Here is a 19,760-nt window from a genome sequence, read left to right as displayed (position 1 = left end):
TTGTAGGTGTTGAGAAGGTATCTGCACTGTATATAAATGGGTTGCTGAGCTCTGATAAAGGCTTTCTTTTTGAGAAAATGTACAGAAATTTAAGGAAAATAATTTTCGCTACCGGCAAATATGAAACAAATAAAAATAAAAAGCTTTGTAATTAAAGAAAAAAACAAACATAATACATAAAATATGTGTATACAGAATGAGAGATAACATCTACACCATAAGTACAGTAACATTCTCACAAGCCACATTTATTAGCAATAGGTTTTCCTGCGCATGCAGAGTTCTGTCATAAACTGGAAAATTAGTTTTAGGAAAATTAGTGATATTGATCTTGACCATCTTAGTCTTAATATTGGTGACTTACCGGTTGTGGCCTCGGTTGACCATTATAATGCTGCCTTCGCATCTATTCTGGATGAGGTTGCCTCTCTGAAAAAACGTGTTGTTTCTTTCAAGAGATCATCTCTTTGGTTATACATCTGAGTTACGTTGTATGAAAGCTAAAGGCAGGCAGTTAGAGCAGAGATACAAAAAAAACCCCGGTCTTAACAGTTCATAGATCAATGATTGATCAGCATCAGATTAAATATCACAATGCTCTCAAAGCTGCAAAAATGGCATATTATTCTACAGTTATTAGCAGTGACATCTCTAATCCCAGAGTTCTGTTTAGAACAGTTAATAATCTTATTAAACCTCCTAGTAACATTACCTGTTCCACGACTGAGCAGTGTAACGAGTTTCTTAATTACTTTTCATCTAAAATTGAGAATATCTATAATTCTATTGCCGGTGATCTTGCTTCTGAATTTGTTGAGTTGCATCCTCCAAATCTCTCTGACTATGTTTTCTCAAGTTTCAATGTTGTTGATTCTGATTTTATGTCTAAACGTTTGTCAATGAACTCAACTACTTGTATACTGGATCCTTTCCCTACTACTGTATTGAAAAACTGTTAGTCTGTTATTGTACCCCACATCACCACCATTGTCAATGTCTCACTTAGTGAAGGGATTGTTTCTCCTGCTTTAAAAATGGCAGCAGTTACACCGGTTCTAAAAAAGCCTGGGAGTGATATTGCTGAGATGTCCAATTATCGGGCCAATTTCTAATTTATCATTCCTGGCAAAAGTCCTTGAGCGGGTGGTTGTTAGCCAACTGCAAACTCATCTTTACACGAATAGCCTACTAGAGACTTTTCAATCTGGGTTTAGGTCTGGACATAGCATGGAGACTGCTTTAGAGTCTTGAATGACCTTCTCGTTATAGCTGATTCTGGGGCTTGTGGCATTTTGATTTTAGTGCTGTATTTGATACGATATGTCATAGCATATTACTGGACAGACTACATAGATGGATTGGTCTATCTGGAACTGTGTTGAACTGGTTTACATCTGATCTTTCAGAACGTTCTCAGTTTGTTTACCTGGGTACTAATAGCCCCAAAAGTGAACCGTACCGAGCCTTACCGTGCCGTACCATGCAGTGGAAAAGAGATCTCAGACTGCTCCTTTATGTCAGGGTGTCCCTCAGGGGTCAGTTTTGGGACCTGTTCTATTTAGTATTTACATGCTGCCTCTTGGGCAGATTATTCAGAAGTATGGCCTGGGCTATCATTGTTACACAGACGATACCCAGATTTATATTAGCACTCAGCCTCATTCCACTTCTTCCTCTTTAACTCTTTATGCTTGTTTGCTGGAAATTAAGGCATGGATGAAACAAAACTTTCTACAACTAAATTGTTCTAAAACTGAAATTATTAATTGGCACTCCATCTAATGTTAATAAATTCAATAATTTTAAACTTTCAGTTGACAATACCCAAATATCTCCTGCTCAGGTGCGTAATTTGGGTGTGATTTTGATGCTCAGTTGACTTTTAATTCTCACTTCAAAAACATAACTAAAGTTGCTTTTTTCCATCTTTGTAACATTGCTCGCATTAGACCCTTTCTTTCTAGGCCTGATGCTGAGAGGCTTATTCATGCCTTTATCACATCACGGCTCGATTATTGCAATTCTCTCTTTGGGGGTTTACCAGCAAGTTCTGTTAAGAGACTACAATATATTCAAAACTCAGCTGTGCGAGTTTTGACTTATACATCCTCATGCCATCACATGAGCAGTGTGATCACATGAGCAGTGTGTACCCCAGTGCTCCAGCAACTTCATTGGCTCCCGGTTCAATCACGTATTGATTTTAAAACTCTGATTTTAACATATAAAGCAGTGCATGGGCTGGCTCCAGATTACATTTGTGACTTGGTAACTCTTTCCACACCTTCTCGCTCTCTCAGCTCTGCTGGTTGTTTTTCCTTGTATCAGCCTCGTTGTAAATTAAAAACCATGGGGTGGAGGGCTTTTTCCTATAATGCGCCTAAGTTATGGAATGCATTATGTTTGTTTATTAGGAATGCTGCTTCCTTGGATTGTTATATGAAACTTCTTAAGACGTATCTTTTTAGTGAAGCTTTTAATTTATGACTATTACTATGATTTTATTTTTGATATTTGTAGTTTTGGTTGACTTGTTATTTTGTTTGTACACGTTGTAGCGCTTTGTGTATTAAGAAAGGTGCATTACAAATAAAATGTATTATTATTACTGTACTTTTTAAAATGAAGTCCACATTCAACTACTGAATGTTAAAAAAGATTTGTAACTCTTGTTAAACAGTGAGTGTTTACAGTTTTAAATAATTTTTTCCTTAAGCAATGAAGGAAAAACTATAAGGAAATGATTAATGGGAAAACAACAGCACAAGGTTACTACGGGATCTGCAGTATCTTGACTTGATTTACTTTTGTAAAGGTTATTTTTGTGACCAAGTTATTAAACTGCATGTGAAATGTTGATGGGCATGGGCTTGCCCTTTCAAGCGCATTTATATATGACATTTCAGCAAGCTCTGCTCTGTTAGAGTAAATTAAAGAACAAACACCGCACCACAATCTTGATTTAACTGATGTGTTTATTGGTTTGAGAGACACAGTCTTGAAAGAAGAAATCAGCGGTGTGTCAGAGTTAAAAGGTTACTTTAAGCAGCATTGTACATCACTCGCCATCTTGTCTAAGCATTCATCCAATTACACAAAAGCGCCATCAAGTTATCAAGACCGTTTGCATCTGCGCTTATCAATCAGTTCGAGGAGAACACAGAGCACTGACCCCTGAGCTTCTGTCATATTGATCCAATTGAAATTATGGCTGCATTCCAATGCAGAAAATATGCTGTGCATTTAACATCACTGTTACTCAAGTCATCTGTTCTAAAATCGTCACATTTTAATAATAATGAACTAAAATGACTGTAGAATTGAAAGGGAAAACAGTTGTTTTCATATTATGCATACTACATGGTAATATTATTACATTGTAATATTTTTAAATAAAATTGTGGTTTGGTAAAAGAAAATTAAATCGAGCATTAATATAGTCCCAATGACATAACATTTCATATGGACAAAACGTAAACTAACAGTACTCTCTCACAATCATTCATCTGCAGATCTGTAAAGTGCAGAGGTACGTTTGTGTTTTTGCATGTTTGTCTGCACGTATTAACATAAGGTTGTTGTAATGATGATTGATGAGTCAGGTATTAAAGAGTATCCTTCTGGACGTTGGCCTCTTTCTCACACTTATCTGCATTTAAAAGAGCCTGATATCAGCTGAACACAATCACTAAGGCGGAGGAAGTGAGGGACATGGGACAACTAATCCGTTTAGTATTTTTTATTTTTCTATATTATTTTCTGGCATGTATTCACCTAACTAAAAAACTAAACTACAAAAAAATAAAATTAAAAACCGGACAGGGTCAATGTAAAAAAATAAATAAAAATTACTGTCTGTGATAATGTAAGTAAAGCAGTCATATTGCTACAGACACAATATTATAACCATTCAATATGTCCTATTAGACGTTTATATTTTTTATACTTTTAAATCATACACAAACTATTTTAATACTTGGTGTGCAGATGTCATTAGGCAATACGCAATATACATATTTATAAAGTGTTTATGAAGGCACTGCATGTGGTGGGGAAAAAAACTATAACAATGTGGGAAATATCATAGATTTGGGATTACGTAATCGAATGTAACATGAATTTAATCTTTTTGTTTTTTTTACACTTTTTTGTTTGTTTCTCAACTATGCAATAGTGTATCAGACAAATTCATTAGGGAAAAAAAACTTTTTTTTTTTTTTTACACCAACAAAAATACATTAATAAACATGCATCTCAGTTTGATAGACAGATAAATGAAAAAAAAAAAAAATGAATGTGAATAAACAACAAAATGAAAGGTGAATTTGTGTATGTGTATTTCTTCATGGTTTCTCTTATAATGCATCAGGCAGTCGTGATGTTCTTTAAATTTACTTTTTTAGATATTGGAATTATCATTGCTTTTCGCTTGCATTACAACAATAACAAAAAGTGTGGTCTGATACATGGAACTTAAAACAAATATTACTTTGTTTTGCTTCATATTTACGGACTGATTTTACACAGGCGTGGATAAATATGCAAGTGTGTCCAAACTTTACCATTTCACCAGCAATGGCACTGGTGTGTAAACTGCAGCATTAACCAAGAAAGAAGGTAAGTTTAACCAATGGTGATGCCAAACCCACACTGGAACTTGTTTTTTCTTTGGTTAAGGAAAGCACAGAGGGCCAGTGACAGAGGTAGAGGCTGCAGCTTTTTTTCAAGCGTAGCTCCAACCACCCAGTTACTGTCTAAAGAACCTACAGAAAGAGTGAAAAATTCAGTAAACCAATGTTTATCCTATAACCAATGAAATCTCATGCAAATTGCAATTACAGGTTTTTTTTTTTTTTTTTTTTTAAAGGTCTTTGAGGTTTCTAGGGTGGATTTTCATTGGAATATCTGGCAACAATCTTTGGAATGACTAGAGGTAAAGACAACACCATTAGTGTACAGATGTCAACTAAGAAGACTGAATTGAAATGCTGCTCTATGGACGATGACACAGACACATTTGTGACTAAAAATTGATTTTTATGTGAACTGGAAAATGTAGGAGCATGTGTGCGAATAAAAAGTAGGTCCCCGCGGGTCCATTATTTTTTCTTTTCAAATTTATGGTTATAAAAACTCAAATATTTTAAATGGTACAACAGTCTTACTTATTTTAAAAGGACTTAAATTTGGGGCCAGAAAACAGGAAATGTGGCACGGCATAATGTAATTATTAAAAAATTAAAAAAGGCTATGTTATAATTGCATCAATATTTGAGTACTGCACGGTTCACAGTAAAAATGTTGAGTGTTCTACAGGCTCGCCATTCCAGAGCAGTTCACAATCAATGAACAACTGCATATTTCATTTAAATTTTATTTGGTTATTATTGTTTTTTTTCAGTTACACAAACTGAATCTGGCATTTAATACAATTTAAATATGCATAACTCCATGGTTATTAAATAAATACAGCAAAAATATTTTTAAAATCTAGTGTACTTTTTGCATTTAAATAAATTAAATAATTTTGCTTGTAAATTCCTCCTTGTATCCCTTTAGGGAAAAACTAAGTACTTAATACATTTTATTGCGCTACTAATGTTAAATGAGGAGCACACATGCTCCTTATGAAAAAATCATCAAGGCCTGGTTGAGGATAGATTGTGAAATATAACAACAAATGCAATTGCTGAATTCATCATAACCATACAAAAATGATGAGATGTTAATGAATGCTGTCTGTATCTACACATGCATGCATATTTATGTGTTTACACCAACCTTTAAAGACCAGATCAGCTTTGGGGACGTCCAGCTGGTATCCAAATGATACACTAGTGTCCTGCGTACGGGTGCTCGCTTCAAACTCCACACCAACCTGCAACTAATACCAAACAACAAAACAAATGTCATTATAAAGCAATAAATGAACAAATACAGACATGACTCATTCTGCTGATGAACATTTACCTGATCATTGGCTTTGTGGTAATACGACCCATGAGCTCCAGCTCCTCCTAGTGTCAGTGTGGCGATAAAGTTGCTGCCTGTTTGTAAATACCCATTCAGATTTTGAAAATTCTGTATTCATACTTACAGACTGAATGTATATTTTGGAACATTTACTTAGCTTATACATTTTTACGTCTTAATCTGGGCTAAAACACGTCAGACCAGAAAAGCTGTCTAGATATAGGTTAAAAATGTTCCGATTCTTTACTATTGTTCTTTATAGTTGCACTTAAATCTGTCTGAAACATCTCTTTACTTTAGACATTTTTATTGTGTATTGTTTTATTGTATTTAAAAGGTTCTTTTTGTTATTTGAAAAAAAGTTATTAAACTTTATTAAGGCTACATCCATATTAATCAGAATATCTATAATATTTAAAACGCTACTGTCATCATCTTTTACCAAAGGACAGCAATCAAGAGTAAATATTCTGTCATCCTTAAATGTTCCGATTCTTTACTATTGTTCTTTATAGTTGCACTTAAATCTGTCTGAAACATCTCTTTACTTTAGACATTTTTATTGTGTATTGTTTTATTGTATTTAAAAGGTTCTTTTTGTTATTTGAAAAAAAGTTATTAAACTTTATTAAGGCTACATCCATATTAATCAGAATATCTATAATATTTAAAACGCTACTGTCATCATCTTTTACCAAAGGACAGCAAATCAAGAGTAAATATTCTGTCATCCTTGCAGCAATGTAATATGAAGATTGTACGAAGTAACATTTATCTTTCGCAACATTATTAAAGCGAATAACAGGCACATCAATGCAGTTACATCATTAGATATCTATGGGTACATATGTATATGGGTACAATATGTTTTACATGACTAAACAGGCGCCGTAGTTTTCGAATACCTCAGTTATCACAGTTCACACTACCCCATAAACTGTGTTTTCTAATGTATCCACCTTGGAGAGTGCCTTCAAAAAGCTGTTTTCTCTGGACAAAACACTATCTCAGTGTGGACAAAAGGCCAAAACATAGAGAAAAAGACGTGTTTATCTAGATTAATGTGGATGTAGCCAAAGAGGACAACACTTGTGTATCTTTTTAACATAATTTGTAATGTAATTCATCACTGTGATAAAAAGACTGAATTATAGTGACGTGAAAATTGGATGCAGTCACATACCGATCTACTACTCTTTCTTTATACGGGTTTACCTGTATATCGGCCCGCCAGAGACATGACTGTTCCCTCCTCTCCGGGCCGTCGGTGATACACCAGCTCTCCCCCTAATGCCAGCGACGGAGTGACAGACTGGAGATAATGAGCTACAACAATTCCTGAGAAAGATGTGAGGGACAGGAGGTGAGAGAACCAGAGAGAAAAATAAGTTGGATGAGTTAACTGAAGAAGACTAAAAACAAATAAAGCTACTAAAATAAACATGGATGAAACAGAAGACAATTACCAGAACCAACCAAGACGTCTGGGTTGCCAAAGGTCACAGTGGCAGTGAAATCTTCCCCTTTGAATTCAGCATCTCCTTGCCAGTTCACAAACTTCTGCTGCTGAGTCTGATTGAGACAAGTATGTCCAGCAATGCATTAGTATTACATCATAACTAATCAAAACAATAACACATACACAAATACACACCTGGAAGGCAAATTTCGAGCGCACTCTGTCTGTGATCTGATGAATAATCTGTGCATTTAGGCTCCCTGTGTTGTCCATGTCACCCACCATGACGGGAAAGGCCTGATAAAAATATTAAGGAATCTATAAATATTTGGATAAATGGCGCAAGTTCCTTTTTCAAATTAAATAGACTTTTCAGCAGCCTTTTTACCTCTGCTGGTCCTGCTTGTTTGGTCCCCACATAAGTAGCTCCAAACCTGTAACTGGAATCTCCTTGAGTGCTTAGCAACACTGTGTGGCTGACCTATGAAATAAAATGAGATGATCTTGATGACGATCGGGAATACTTTCTTCAACAACATGACTCAAGAAAATCCACCAGTAAACACACTGACCTGGAAGTGGTTGCTCAAAGCTTTGCTCACTGTCAGTCTAACACCCTCCATCTGCACAGGAAACACCTCTGAGGGACAAACAGACATTAGTGTAAAAACATTTGAATTTGTAATTATGAAAATTCAAAGTAAAGTCATACAAGATACAGCTGAATTGAGAATGGCTTTTAAATTCCAATGGATTCCAATTCCTCCTGAATTTGAATTGAATTTTAACTGAGGAAACAGGATATAAAATTCTAATGTATGTCTAATTTTAATTGAAAGAAAGATTCAAATAAAACGAAATAAAAATAAATAATAATGATACTACTACTACTACTAATTTAACTGCTGTATTTTAATTTGCTGATTTTTTTTGGTAATACATTTTTCAGTATAAATCAGCCGTTAATGTAAATGTTGGACTTTAAAAAAAAAAAAAAATATATATATATATATAAATGACTTTGTTCATAATTTTGATTGCTTCTTAAAAAAGTAATTATTTTCTTAACTTTGCACTTGCGATGGCACTCTTCAAAGCCACCAGGGTTTGGAAGAGGAGGCTCAGACTCCTGGCGCTCAGGTGAAGAGCTGCCAGGCACAGAGACGGGTGAGACGGAGGGCATCGTGAATCCTGGTGGTACTGACACCAAACCTGGTCCACCTGGCCCTGGTGCAGGTGGGCTGGGTGCACTGGCAGCCAACACACTGCCCATTCTTAAACAGGACAGATGAGATTAGAGGAGGAGAACATGTTAACAGATTCTTCACTAAAATAATAGAATGTAATCATTAGTTTCGGTCTAAAGTCAGTAGTTTCCATTTGTGAACGATAAACAACATGCATGTCAAGTTTACGCAGCAAGCCGTAAAGAGTATTTGAAGGTCTTTTGCATAAAGGAATTTACTAAACAACTGGATTTGTACGATTAGGAGCTGCTGCTGTTTCGTTATCCAGATTAAAATTCAACACACGTAATTCATTGACAAATTAGCTTGACGCTAAACGCCACATGTTATTTGTTATTCTTGAGACACTACAGCTATTGGAAATATAAATGCTGTTTAGATAAAAAAAAATAGTAATATTTCTAGCAGAGGTATGCCTAAGGGGTGCTGCGGATTTATTAGAAAATAAGCTCAATAACAATGAATCAATGACAACTCACGCTGAGCTTCACAGAGGACGGTTCTCCAGGTTACAAAACCACGTGTTCTAACCATGTCTGTTTTGTGAATGATTCATTCTTTCAGAGTCGGATCTTCTCAATGAATCAGTTGAATCGCTTCACAAAACCAGTCTCATCTACTCGTTTACGAGTCGGACTGAATGGTTCATGTAATAATCGGTCCGAGCTGTTCTCACGTCAATTATATGCATACATTTTGACGTTATGTTGCATTATGGCTGCAACAAACCTAAAACTAAAACACCCTCATTTATAAAATGTAATGGAAAAAAAGTTCTGCACGGCGATGACGAAATTACGTCAAGGCCATAGACTGTGGTCAAGACGTAAAATTCCCCAGTGAGTTCATTCAGACGAGCTGTTCAAAAGAACCGATTCATGGTAACGAGTCAGACTCCACATACGACTTTCCGCTGTAAGCCCTCCTATTTTCAGCTCGACAAAGCCGAAGCTAAATGGCTATTGGCCTGTTTACCTGTCAATCACTACGTAAAAATGAAGCGGGTTTGAAAGAGCGAGCACAAAGTAAAAGGGGCATTTGCTTGAAGGTCAATGAATGGGCTTTGGAGGTCGCTTGGGTTCCCGTAACCCAGGGGTGTCAAACTCAGTTCCTGGAGGGCTGCAGCCCTGCATAGTTTAGTTCCAACCCTGCTCCAACACACATACCTTGTAGTTTTCAAATAAGCCGTAATGACTTGATTAGCTGGATCATGTGTGTTTAATTAGGGTTGCATCTAAACTGTGCAGGGCTGTGGCCCGCCAGGAACTGAGTTTGACACCCCTGCCGTAACCTGAACTGTGAGATGTATAAAGAATTATACAACCAAACAGAACTAGAGTTTAGTCATTCGATTTATGCGACGGATCCTTTAGTCTAAATGAAATCAATAAAGACAACCCCTATAAGTAAAAAAAAATATAATAAAACGGGAAAAAATGTATATATTTGGCATATAATCAATAATTATAGGGATAATGATAATAATAGTACAGGACACAATTTAATAAGGTATATGAACACATCCTTGTGACAAATTTGAACAACTCAGAAAAATAAACCTAAAAAATTACATTCACAAAAATTTATTATTTTCATTAATTATTGACAATATAAATTGTAGTACTACAGTCAATTTAATAGGAAACCAATTTACCAATTTAAATGTTAAAGAGTTGCCTCTGGAAAATTACAAAAATATACATAAGTACTTTTTCACATTCACTTAAAAAATAAAAATAAAAATGGAAACCTACTGTCAGCTCTGATGTGAATGTATTGAAGTTGGGACGGATGACACACTAATTATATTTCAAACTTTAACACATCCTATAACCTCGAGCTATTTAAATGAAATAAACAACAGAGGCAAAACATAAATCAATTGTAACACACACAATCATGAGCATTAAACTATTCTTGCATCAATTACAGAGAATCAAGCATCATATGTACATTAAACAATTGTCCCACATCTGCTCCCCACTTCCATTAACTGTGATAAACCATATAATACATACTTTTTTTTCAGAAACATCCTCACCATAAACAAAGGAAAAAATCACAGCTCATCACTGCATGACAGGATGGATGGAGAATGAAAGTTAGTCCATTAAAATAAGGTTTTGAAATATGCTAATAGTCTTACAAGGACAATAATCTTTCGAATTGCACAGCATCATCATCAGAAATTTGTAATCTGGCTCAAGGTTTCCTAATTTAACTGCACAATGCTTATTTGCATGAACTGTGCTGTTACAATAGCTAAAGAAGTATGCAAACTGAGGTTTCTACATTAAAGCTTTGAGCTACATTCCACATATCCCTGCTTAGCAAAAAAAACAAAAAAAAAACACAATAGAACATCTTTTGGAGAAAAATCACAGCTGCCCCTGAGAAGATGCTACAATTGTGCTGTACGAAAATACTCTGTCTTAATCAAAACGTCTAATAAATGCAACATGAGGTTATGAAAAGACTTTTGCAAATATCCAAAAGGGAATAAATAGGATTTTTGCCTCCTTTCTGCTAAAGAATATATATATATATATATATATTCACTACACAGAATATGGATCAAAGTAAAAAGCAAACATTTTGGCAAAAACATATATACATATCTGTAAATAACAATGTCATAAAGTTCATTAACCACTTTATACATTAATTAATATCAAAAGAAATGAAAACTGTAAAAGACGCTATCCTCGACCAACCTTCGCACCAACCTTTAAATAAATGGGAAAAAAAGGAACCAAACAGACATAGTTGTGCATATACATGCGAGGACCTGGTCATGTATAATGACTGCAGTGTGGTGAATTTTTAAATCAGCTTTCATGTAGTAGTCTGACATCTCTCACATTATGCCAGTTTTGGCATGCCTGTTTAAGTTAGGAATGTCTAATATAGTATAGTTTCAGAATTATATTAAAAAGAAAAAAAAATTGTCTTTGTTTGAAACCATAATTTACGTCTATATTTCCTTATGAATTCCAAATTTACATTTGCCTGTGACTACTAATGAAACTACAAAACGCACTACTAATGAAGAAGTTTTTTTCTCAGGCAGTTTAGTGCAATGGTTCATGTTCACACCTGAATCCTGAGCTCTGCAATATTTCCATGGATGCTGGTTTCTCTAGCTGCCTCAGAAAATGCTTCTCTCATCAATACCAATTTTTCTTTCACAGAATCCAGTATCACCAGTATGCTGCAAAATCCTGTGTTAAGTCTTTGGGAATACTTCAACATAGCAATGACATTTTAATCTAAGACAGAGATAATATATATTAAGGCACTTGGGTTAAACAGGTTTTGTTCTATGGTTTGTGTGTAAATTCTCAACTAATGATACAAGTATGCTATGCTCTATGTTAACCAATACCTTTGTTTATTGTTTTCTATCAAATAGGAACCCTTCTCTGAATGTTTAGTTTTTGTTCTTGCATGTCTCAACTGGTCATTTATAAAGAGGTATAACCCCCCTAAAAATGAACAATGAATGAAAAAAAATAAAAATAAAAAATACTGTGGAGCTGGAAAAGATGATGAAAGATATGAGCAGAGAAGTAACTGGTTTGTGCAAAAGCAGATGTTTGTGCAAAAGTCAGGTTCAGTTTCTCCAACTATCCTAGAAAGAGTAGATGGTAAAGTCAGTCCAATTTTCACTGATTCATATGGAAATATAAATAGACATTGCAATATTAGGTATTCTTAGATCAATAAACACACTTTAGGTGAATTTCCCCATTACATGACATAAGTACATAAAGTCTCCCAACTGTATGCCTTTACCTGCTCTCTAATGGTGCTTCCTAATGGGCTTCAGACCCTCCGCCAGGGTGAGATGCCTCTGCCTCACAGTCAGGGTTCACAGAGTGAAACTCTGCCACATACAGGCTCTTATCGATGCTACCGGGAATGGGCTTTATGTCTGTCATCAGCTGGTCCTCAATGGTCTTCAGGTTAAAACGATCCTCAGCCGTAATGAGATTGATTGCCAAACCCAGATGTCCAAACCTTCCTACAAATTTAACACAGGGGCCATATAATGATACATTATAAATAATATCAAAGTGTAAAGTGTGTGTAATAAAAAAAGTGTAAAGTCTAAATAATGTAATCCAAATTTAATCCTTCACATCTTTGTTGTCTGTCAACTTCACCTGAGCGTCCGATGCGATGCAGATATGTTTCTGCATTCTTGGGGAAGTCAAAGTTGATGACCACATTTACTGCCTGGATATCGATGCCTCTAGTGAATAAATCTGTATCAAGAGCATAAATTCAGTTAGAAACACCTTGACAAAACATACATTTTATTTTTTTCTAGCTGAGGTTATTATTATGCAATTACACAAAAAAAGAGTTAAGATACTATAATATACTGTATATACTATACTCACCGGTGGAAACAAGGTTCCTGCAGAGCCCATTTCTGAAGTCGTGGAAAACACGGTTTCTGTATTCCTGCCATGTGAATGAAATGAAGCACAATGTTTGCTGTCACAAATAATTGCAATACTGCAAAGTTTCAAGAATTTGACTGAAGCAAATATGAAAATCATGCTGAACAGATCTGAATTACACTGGAACTGACAACAACAAAACACATACAGTACCTGCATCATCTTAGCATGAATGTAAAAGCAGGAGCAGCCCAGCTGCGTGATCTTCTTGGCCAAAAGCTCCACTCGCTGAGTAGAGTTACAAAAGATGATGGACTGATTTATCTGCAACTATTGAGAGAAGTGCTTGGGTCATGTTAACTGTAGAAACAATGCCGTTTGTTAGAATTCACAAAAGAACAAAAAGCTAATGCATTAAAGGAATCGTTCACCCAAAAATTTAAATTTACTCTCCCTCAGTTCATCCAAGACGTAGATCATCACAGATTTAGAGAAAATGTATTTTCATCATTTGCTCACAAATGGATCCTCTGCAGTGAATGGGTGCCAATAGAATGAATGAGTCCAAACAGCTGATAAAAACATTAAAAACCCAATAATCCACAACATTACTCCAGTCCATCGATTAATGTCATGTAAAGTGAATAGCTTGTAACAAAAAAACTAAAAAATCAAGCCATGTTTAACTTCAACCATTGATTTTGGCTAAAATATCAGTCCTCTATCCATAATACTGCTTTCTCCAGTGAAAAAAACATCTTGTATGGATCAGGAGAGAAATAGGCACAGATCAAGCACCGTTTACAAGTGAAAACCATCCAACATTTCTACACAAATATGTTTCACTTGAGGAACTGCAATCATAGATTATGGACTGGTATTTTGTCCAGAAGTGACAGTTAAGTTAAAACACCTTAATAATGTTTTTTTTTGTTTTTTTTTTTGAGGGAGAGTAAATTCTCAGCAAATTTAAATTTTTGGGTGAACTTTTCCTTTAACTCATGAGACTTAATATATTTAAAGGGGCCAAAATGCAAAAATACTTTTTCAAGTTTCAGAATTCAAAATTAAGCAGCCCTTTTAGGGTCAGTTCCTCCATCAGATTAATCTCATAGGGCTTCTGCAGGTGCTTTGCCTGATGAGATACAAAAGTGTGTAAATGTAAAACCTGCAGATGTAGAAAGAGACAGATGAGCACAGTCAAAGCTTAAATGTGTTCAAAATGATGCACAGCCTTCTCTAACCATGAACTTCTGTACACTGATGGGGAATGTGGCTGAATAGAGCAGAATCTGTCTGTTCTTTGAAAGGAAACCAATGATGTCCTCAATAGTAACCACAAAGTCCTGAGAGAGCAGTTTATCAGCCTATAAGAAAACAAGCAATGAAGGTTGAACTTTGATAGTGGTGGTATTAACAACATCTAAATAACTGTGTCAAGAAGATGTTCCATTGTGACAGTGTGCAACAGGAAATAATCATTTTATTAATATTCTGATGGGCATGTACAGTAAGCATGTGCAATACTCACCTCATCCATAACCATCATCTGAACTTTATTCACTTTGGCTATGCCCTTTTTTATCAAGTCCAAGATTCTGCCAGGTGTTGCTATAACAACATGAACTGCAGAAAACAGTTTTGAACAACATGCTTTTACTGCAGAAGATGATCACACTGTAATCTCTTTATGATTAGGTGATCACTGAACATTACCCTCCTCATCCAGGCGCATGATATCATCTCGTAGGTTGGTCCCACCTGTGGTTGCCATGACCTTGACACCACCCAGGTGCTTGCTGATCTGAATACTGATCTGACTGACCTGCAGAGCCAGTTCACGAGTGGGAACTATCACAATGGCTGCAGGTAAACACAGAAAGATAGTACAGTAAAAAAAAAAAAGGGGGTGGGGAATAAAAGGTACATCTTGTGTAAAATGTTTTGGAGAGAGATACCCTGGATATGATCCTTTTTTATGTCAATTCTCTCCAGAAGGGGGATAAGGTATGCACCACTCTTTCCGGTCCCGTTTTTGGCACGAGCCAGTATATCGCGGCCAGAAAGGGCAATAGGAATACTCTCCTCCTAAAATAAAAATTAAAAAACAATCGAAGGAACAGTTCACCCAAAAATGAAAATTTGCTGAAAATGTACTCATCCTCAGGCCATCCAAGATAAAGATGAATTTGTTTACTTAATCAGAACAGATTTGGACAAATTTAGCATTACATCACTTTACAGAGGATCCACTCTGCAGCGAATGGGTGCCGTCAGAAACAGAGTCCAAACAGCTGATTAAAACATCACAACAATTCACAAGTAATCCACACGAGTCCAGTTCATCAATTAAAACTTTGTGAGGAGAAAAGCTGCTCACAATTCCATCATTAAGGCATTTTAACTTTAAATTGTCGCTTCTGGCCATAATCCATAACAACACTTCCTGAAAAAGTTCATCCCGTTGTCCTCTCACATCAAAATTAGGGATGTAACGATTCACTCAACTCACAATTTTGATTTCACGATTCACTCAACTCACAATTTTGATTTCACGATTCGATTCGATTCACAATTTTATTTCACGATTCACTCAACTCACAATTTTGATTTCACGATTCACTCAACTCACAATTTTGATTTCACGATTCACTCAACTCACAATTTTGATTTCACGATTCACTCAACTCACAATTTTGATTTCACGATTCGATTCGATTCACAATTTTATTTTATTTTTTTAAACAAAATGAGGTTTAAGACAAATTATAAATAAATGTGTCCTTTTATTATTGCTTGGACAAAATGAAATCTCTTCATATAAACAAACTAAGGCTTTGTCTGTGCTCTTTCCATTTAAAATTAGAGGCAACCACTGCATTTTAATCATGATCCAAACAAAGATGCTGCATACATGCAACATGAGCAGTTTTTAATCTAAATTAAACTGTATCATGTCGAAATTAGAAACAAAAACAGAATGGTTTGACTTCAGTTTTGTGAAACTATACATAAAAATATCTGCATGAAACAGCAGAGCTGAATGAGACGCAGATTCACTCTCTGCCAGCAGGTGGCGCTTAAACCGTTTCATTGGTTTCCGCTGTAAACAAAGCAGCGCTGCACATATGAACTTCAATATGCATTATACAGAGGCAAGATGAAAAAATACCATCTAAACTTTTCTAAAGACAGTAAGTTCCCCTCAGACATGGATTCATATAAACTCCTACACCTACATGAATCGCGATTTGTTTAGCATCTCAACCAGTTTGAATCGTCACATATTTGAATCGATTTTCAACCGGCTCGCGGTTAATCGTTACATCCCTAATCAAAATCCACCGATATATTTGTTTAAAACTGTTTTGGACTGTTTGCACTTGTAACAGGTGCTTGATTTGTGCATATTTCTCTTCTGATTCAGACAAGATGACTTTTTCACCACTGGAGAAAACAATATTATGGCTTTATTACTGTTTTGTAGCTATTATGCCAATATAGGAAGCAACAGTTTGAAGTTAAAAACGTCTTGATGGAATGGTTTGTTACAAACATGCAGCTTTTCACTTCACATGACATTAATTGATGGACTGGAGTTGTGTGGATTATTTGTGGATTACTGTGTTGTTTTTATCAGCTGTTTGAACTCTAATTCTAACGGCACTCACTCACGGCAGAGAATCCAATGGTGAGCAAGTGATGTAATGCTACATTTCACCAAATCTGTTCTTATGAAGAAACAAACTCATCTATATCTTGGATGGCCTGAGGATGAGTACATTTTCTTCAAATTTTCATTTTTGGGTGAACTATTCCTTTAAGCATAAACACTGAGGATACCCATGTTGTTCAGAAAGACTGGTAACTTGTCTATGTTTTGAAGTTCTTGCATCTATTACCTGAATGGGGGAGGGCTTTTCCCAGCCCATCTCAAAAATGCCCATCAGCAGCTCTCTCTTTAGACAGTAGTCCTCAAACTCATTCCCTTTGGTTGCAGTCACATCCTTGAGAGAAAGAAATAGCATTAAATAGACAGATCATAAGGAGATCGGTACTTGTACTTAACAAAATGAAAAACAATCACTATTCATCAAATGCATGTTGCATGTTTATATAAGAATTCTACATTGTGTGTTTTGGTGAAAAACAATACGTCCTTATAATGACATTACATTAATTTTTAAAAAGGAAAAAAAGTTTAAAACATTTCACTGAAAGACTTACAGAAGTTTTGACTCTATTGTCCTTAGCCGGGAGCAGTAGGCTTTTTTTCCAGTCATCACCAAACCTGTGTGTCAGTAAATTAATATCTATACTTCTGTACAAACGTTTGGGGTCAGTAATACATATGTATATATTTGTAAAGAAAGAAATTAAAACTTTTATTCAGCAAGAACCTATTAAATTGACCAAAAGTGACAGTAAAGACATTATGTTACAAAAGATTTCTATTTCAAAAGATGTCTATTCATCAAAGAATCCTGTAAAAAATGTATCACGATTTACAAAAACTTGATAATAATACAAAATGTTTCTTGAGCAACAAATCAGTATATTAGAATGATTTCTAAAGGATCATGAGACTCTGAAGACTGGGGTAATGATGCTGAAAATTCAGCTTTGTCATTGCAGGAATAAATTACATTTTAAAATATATTAAAACCGAAAACAGTTATTAGAAATTGTAATAATATTTCACAATATTACTGTTTTTACTGTATTTTTGATCAAATAAATGCAACCTTGGTGAACATAAGAGACTTAACAGACCCCAAACTTTTAAACAAAAGTGTACACAGACATGTCATATATAACACACATACATTCTAACTAAACAAACAAGTGTTCATTATGACAGTATAACAACCTTACCTGATTCCAGGTCCTTCCTGAGATGCATTGGCTGGTTTCTGGGTCCCCATGGGTTCCTTTCCAGGCTGGGAACTCACAGATTGGGGTCCTAACTGAGAGGGGCCTTTAGGCTGTCCTATAAGATGCCTATTGTGTGTGTTTAACCCTATGACAGCAGGCCCAATGTTCTCCATCTTTGTTGCCATCTTTTTAAGTTTCTAAAGCTTTTCCATGTCTTTTTCACTTTTCTAATGCCTTACTAAGGTCTAATAAGACCTAGTGAACCATTCACAGTGTCCACAAGGCCTCAATAAAAAGTGTCACTAAAGAATCTTATCAGATATTTATAAATTCTACATACAGCTTAGGCTCAATAATTCAGAGCAATGCTGCTTTATTACAAGGGCTCTTCTAAAAGAAGATAAATAAATATTTATGTGAATAAATATTGCACACTGTATAGAAAATTATACCTGGACAGGTGTAATAAAGAACTCGTCTGCTAAGGCAATCTGAGCTACAGAAAGACCTAGACCAGAACTTTCTTTTCGTGTCTACACTTCTGCAATATTTACAGTATGCAAACAGCGCGTTGTGGTCTTCTGGCTGCCGATTCGCACTTTTACTTCTTCAGATGCAGATTAACTCTCAAATGTCCTTTCCTCTGTGTTGACATCCAGTTGTGCCCACACCTGTGCCACCTGCAGAGAAACAATGTGGAAATCAAAGACAAGTCACTATACAAACTGAAATGACATGAAATATTCTGAAAGATGTTAATGGAATTACCATTTTACAGTAGTAACTATATCAATGTTATATTGGTAAACCTTTGGTTATCATCATTTATTGTAAACAGAAAGTTTTTTTAAAACTGACTAATGCAATGTGATAATGGGTCATAATCATCCCGACAGAAAAAGTATTGTGGTGTAAAATGTAGTATAAGTATAGTATATTCCATAGTATAAAATGGAAATACTATATAAAAGTACCTTGTCACATGTCATGATACTGAATTATTCCCATATTGGAAAACCATTGTATTTATGTTGCACTTTACAGTACTTAAAGTAATAACACTGAATTACCATGGCACTTTTACTAAAGTCAAAATTGACACATTATATAACATTATTATAACTTTAATCTCGTAAATGCTACGACTTAATTCTAGTAATTTAGACTTTATTCTCAAAATATTTTCACTTTATTCTCGTAGTATTTACTTTTTCCTCAAAACATTACTTTAATCTCGTAATCTTAGGTTTGTTTTTTTTAACGTGGCATTAAAACGCCGCCGTAAATTACTTCAGATAATAATCCCAAACTGACCGACATTAAATAGTTTAGTTAGAAGGTGAATTGTGCTAAGCTAGGCTAAACTTACAACATTACTCTAAAATACGACAGTTAAAACCAAATATTTACCTTTACTTATGTCAGTTTCCTATGTTGCCATATATGTGAGGTAAATTACTTGGTAATTAACGTGGTATTTATCATGTCGCTACAAGCAGCTCGTCTCTTTGTTGTATTTCTGTCACCACGGTCGAGCGACATGAACGTCAGTGGGCTTCGTTTTGAGGCTGCACATCTGAGGTGCTGCCATCAACGGTACGGAGGCTCTTATGACCCTAAACATGCATTTATTTACTGCATTTCTTTCTTTAAATGTATGCCTTTATTCCCTTAAAATTACTGTGGTATCCATAGTGTATTTTAGGCATTCTTAGTCATAAAAAATAATAATACAAGAAAAAACGTAAAAAAATATTAATTATATTGATATAATACAATAAAATATTAATAAATTAA

General features: G+C 35.2%; 2 protein-coding genes across 3 annotated transcripts; both read right to left on the bottom strand.

Annotated features, from left to right (window-relative positions):
• Positions 1 to 4,144: 4,144 nt before the first annotated feature.
• On the bottom strand, positions 4,145 to 9,227 carry LOC107739529 (mitochondrial import receptor subunit TOM40 homolog). Of its 2 annotated transcripts, none has more exons than XM_016551673.1 (10): positions 9,159 to 9,227; positions 8,501 to 8,706; positions 8,005 to 8,072; positions 7,821 to 7,913; positions 7,628 to 7,729; positions 7,440 to 7,545; positions 7,189 to 7,311; positions 5,971 to 6,047; positions 5,782 to 5,884; positions 4,145 to 4,763 (listed from the first exon to the last, which is right to left on the bottom strand). In XM_016551673.1, the coding sequence occupies exons 2-10, from the start codon at positions 8,703 to 8,705 to the stop codon at positions 4,624 to 4,626; spliced, it is 1,017 nt and encodes a 338-aa protein (XP_016407159.1). In that variant the 5' UTR covers position 8,706; positions 9,159 to 9,227; the 3' UTR covers positions 4,145 to 4,623. The 2 variants fall into 2 exon arrangements, with proteins under 2 accessions (XP_016407159.1, XP_016407160.1); XM_016551674.1 differs by lacking the exon at positions 9,159 to 9,227 and adding an exon at positions 8,898 to 9,069.
• A 1,743-nt stretch (positions 9,228 to 10,970) lies between these two features.
• Positions 10,971 to 19,546, bottom strand: LOC107739594 (probable ATP-dependent RNA helicase DDX6). Its single transcript, XM_016551756.1, has 15 exons — positions 19,374 to 19,546; positions 17,964 to 18,643; positions 17,316 to 17,379; positions 16,991 to 17,095; positions 15,047 to 15,176; positions 14,805 to 14,951; positions 14,620 to 14,714; positions 14,333 to 14,455; positions 14,165 to 14,223; positions 13,894 to 13,915; positions 13,302 to 13,418; positions 13,086 to 13,149; positions 12,846 to 12,947; positions 12,475 to 12,703; positions 10,971 to 12,310 (listed from the first exon to the last, which is right to left on the bottom strand). The coding sequence occupies exons 2-14, from the start codon at positions 18,146 to 18,148 to the stop codon at positions 12,495 to 12,497; spliced, it is 1,422 nt and encodes a 473-aa protein (XP_016407242.1). The 5' UTR covers positions 18,149 to 18,643; positions 19,374 to 19,546; the 3' UTR covers positions 10,971 to 12,310; positions 12,475 to 12,494.
• Between the last annotated feature and the right edge of the window lie 214 nt (positions 19,547 to 19,760).

This window comes from Sinocyclocheilus rhinocerous, unplaced genomic scaffold (genome assembly GCF_001515625.1).
Source record: "Sinocyclocheilus rhinocerous isolate Xijiao unplaced genomic scaffold, SAMN03320098_v1.1 scaffold314, whole genome shotgun sequence".
NCBI classification, from domain to species: domain Eukaryota; kingdom Metazoa; phylum Chordata; class Actinopteri; order Cypriniformes; family Cyprinidae; genus Sinocyclocheilus; species Sinocyclocheilus rhinocerous.
This window is presented reverse-complemented; position numbering and strand designations above follow the sequence as displayed.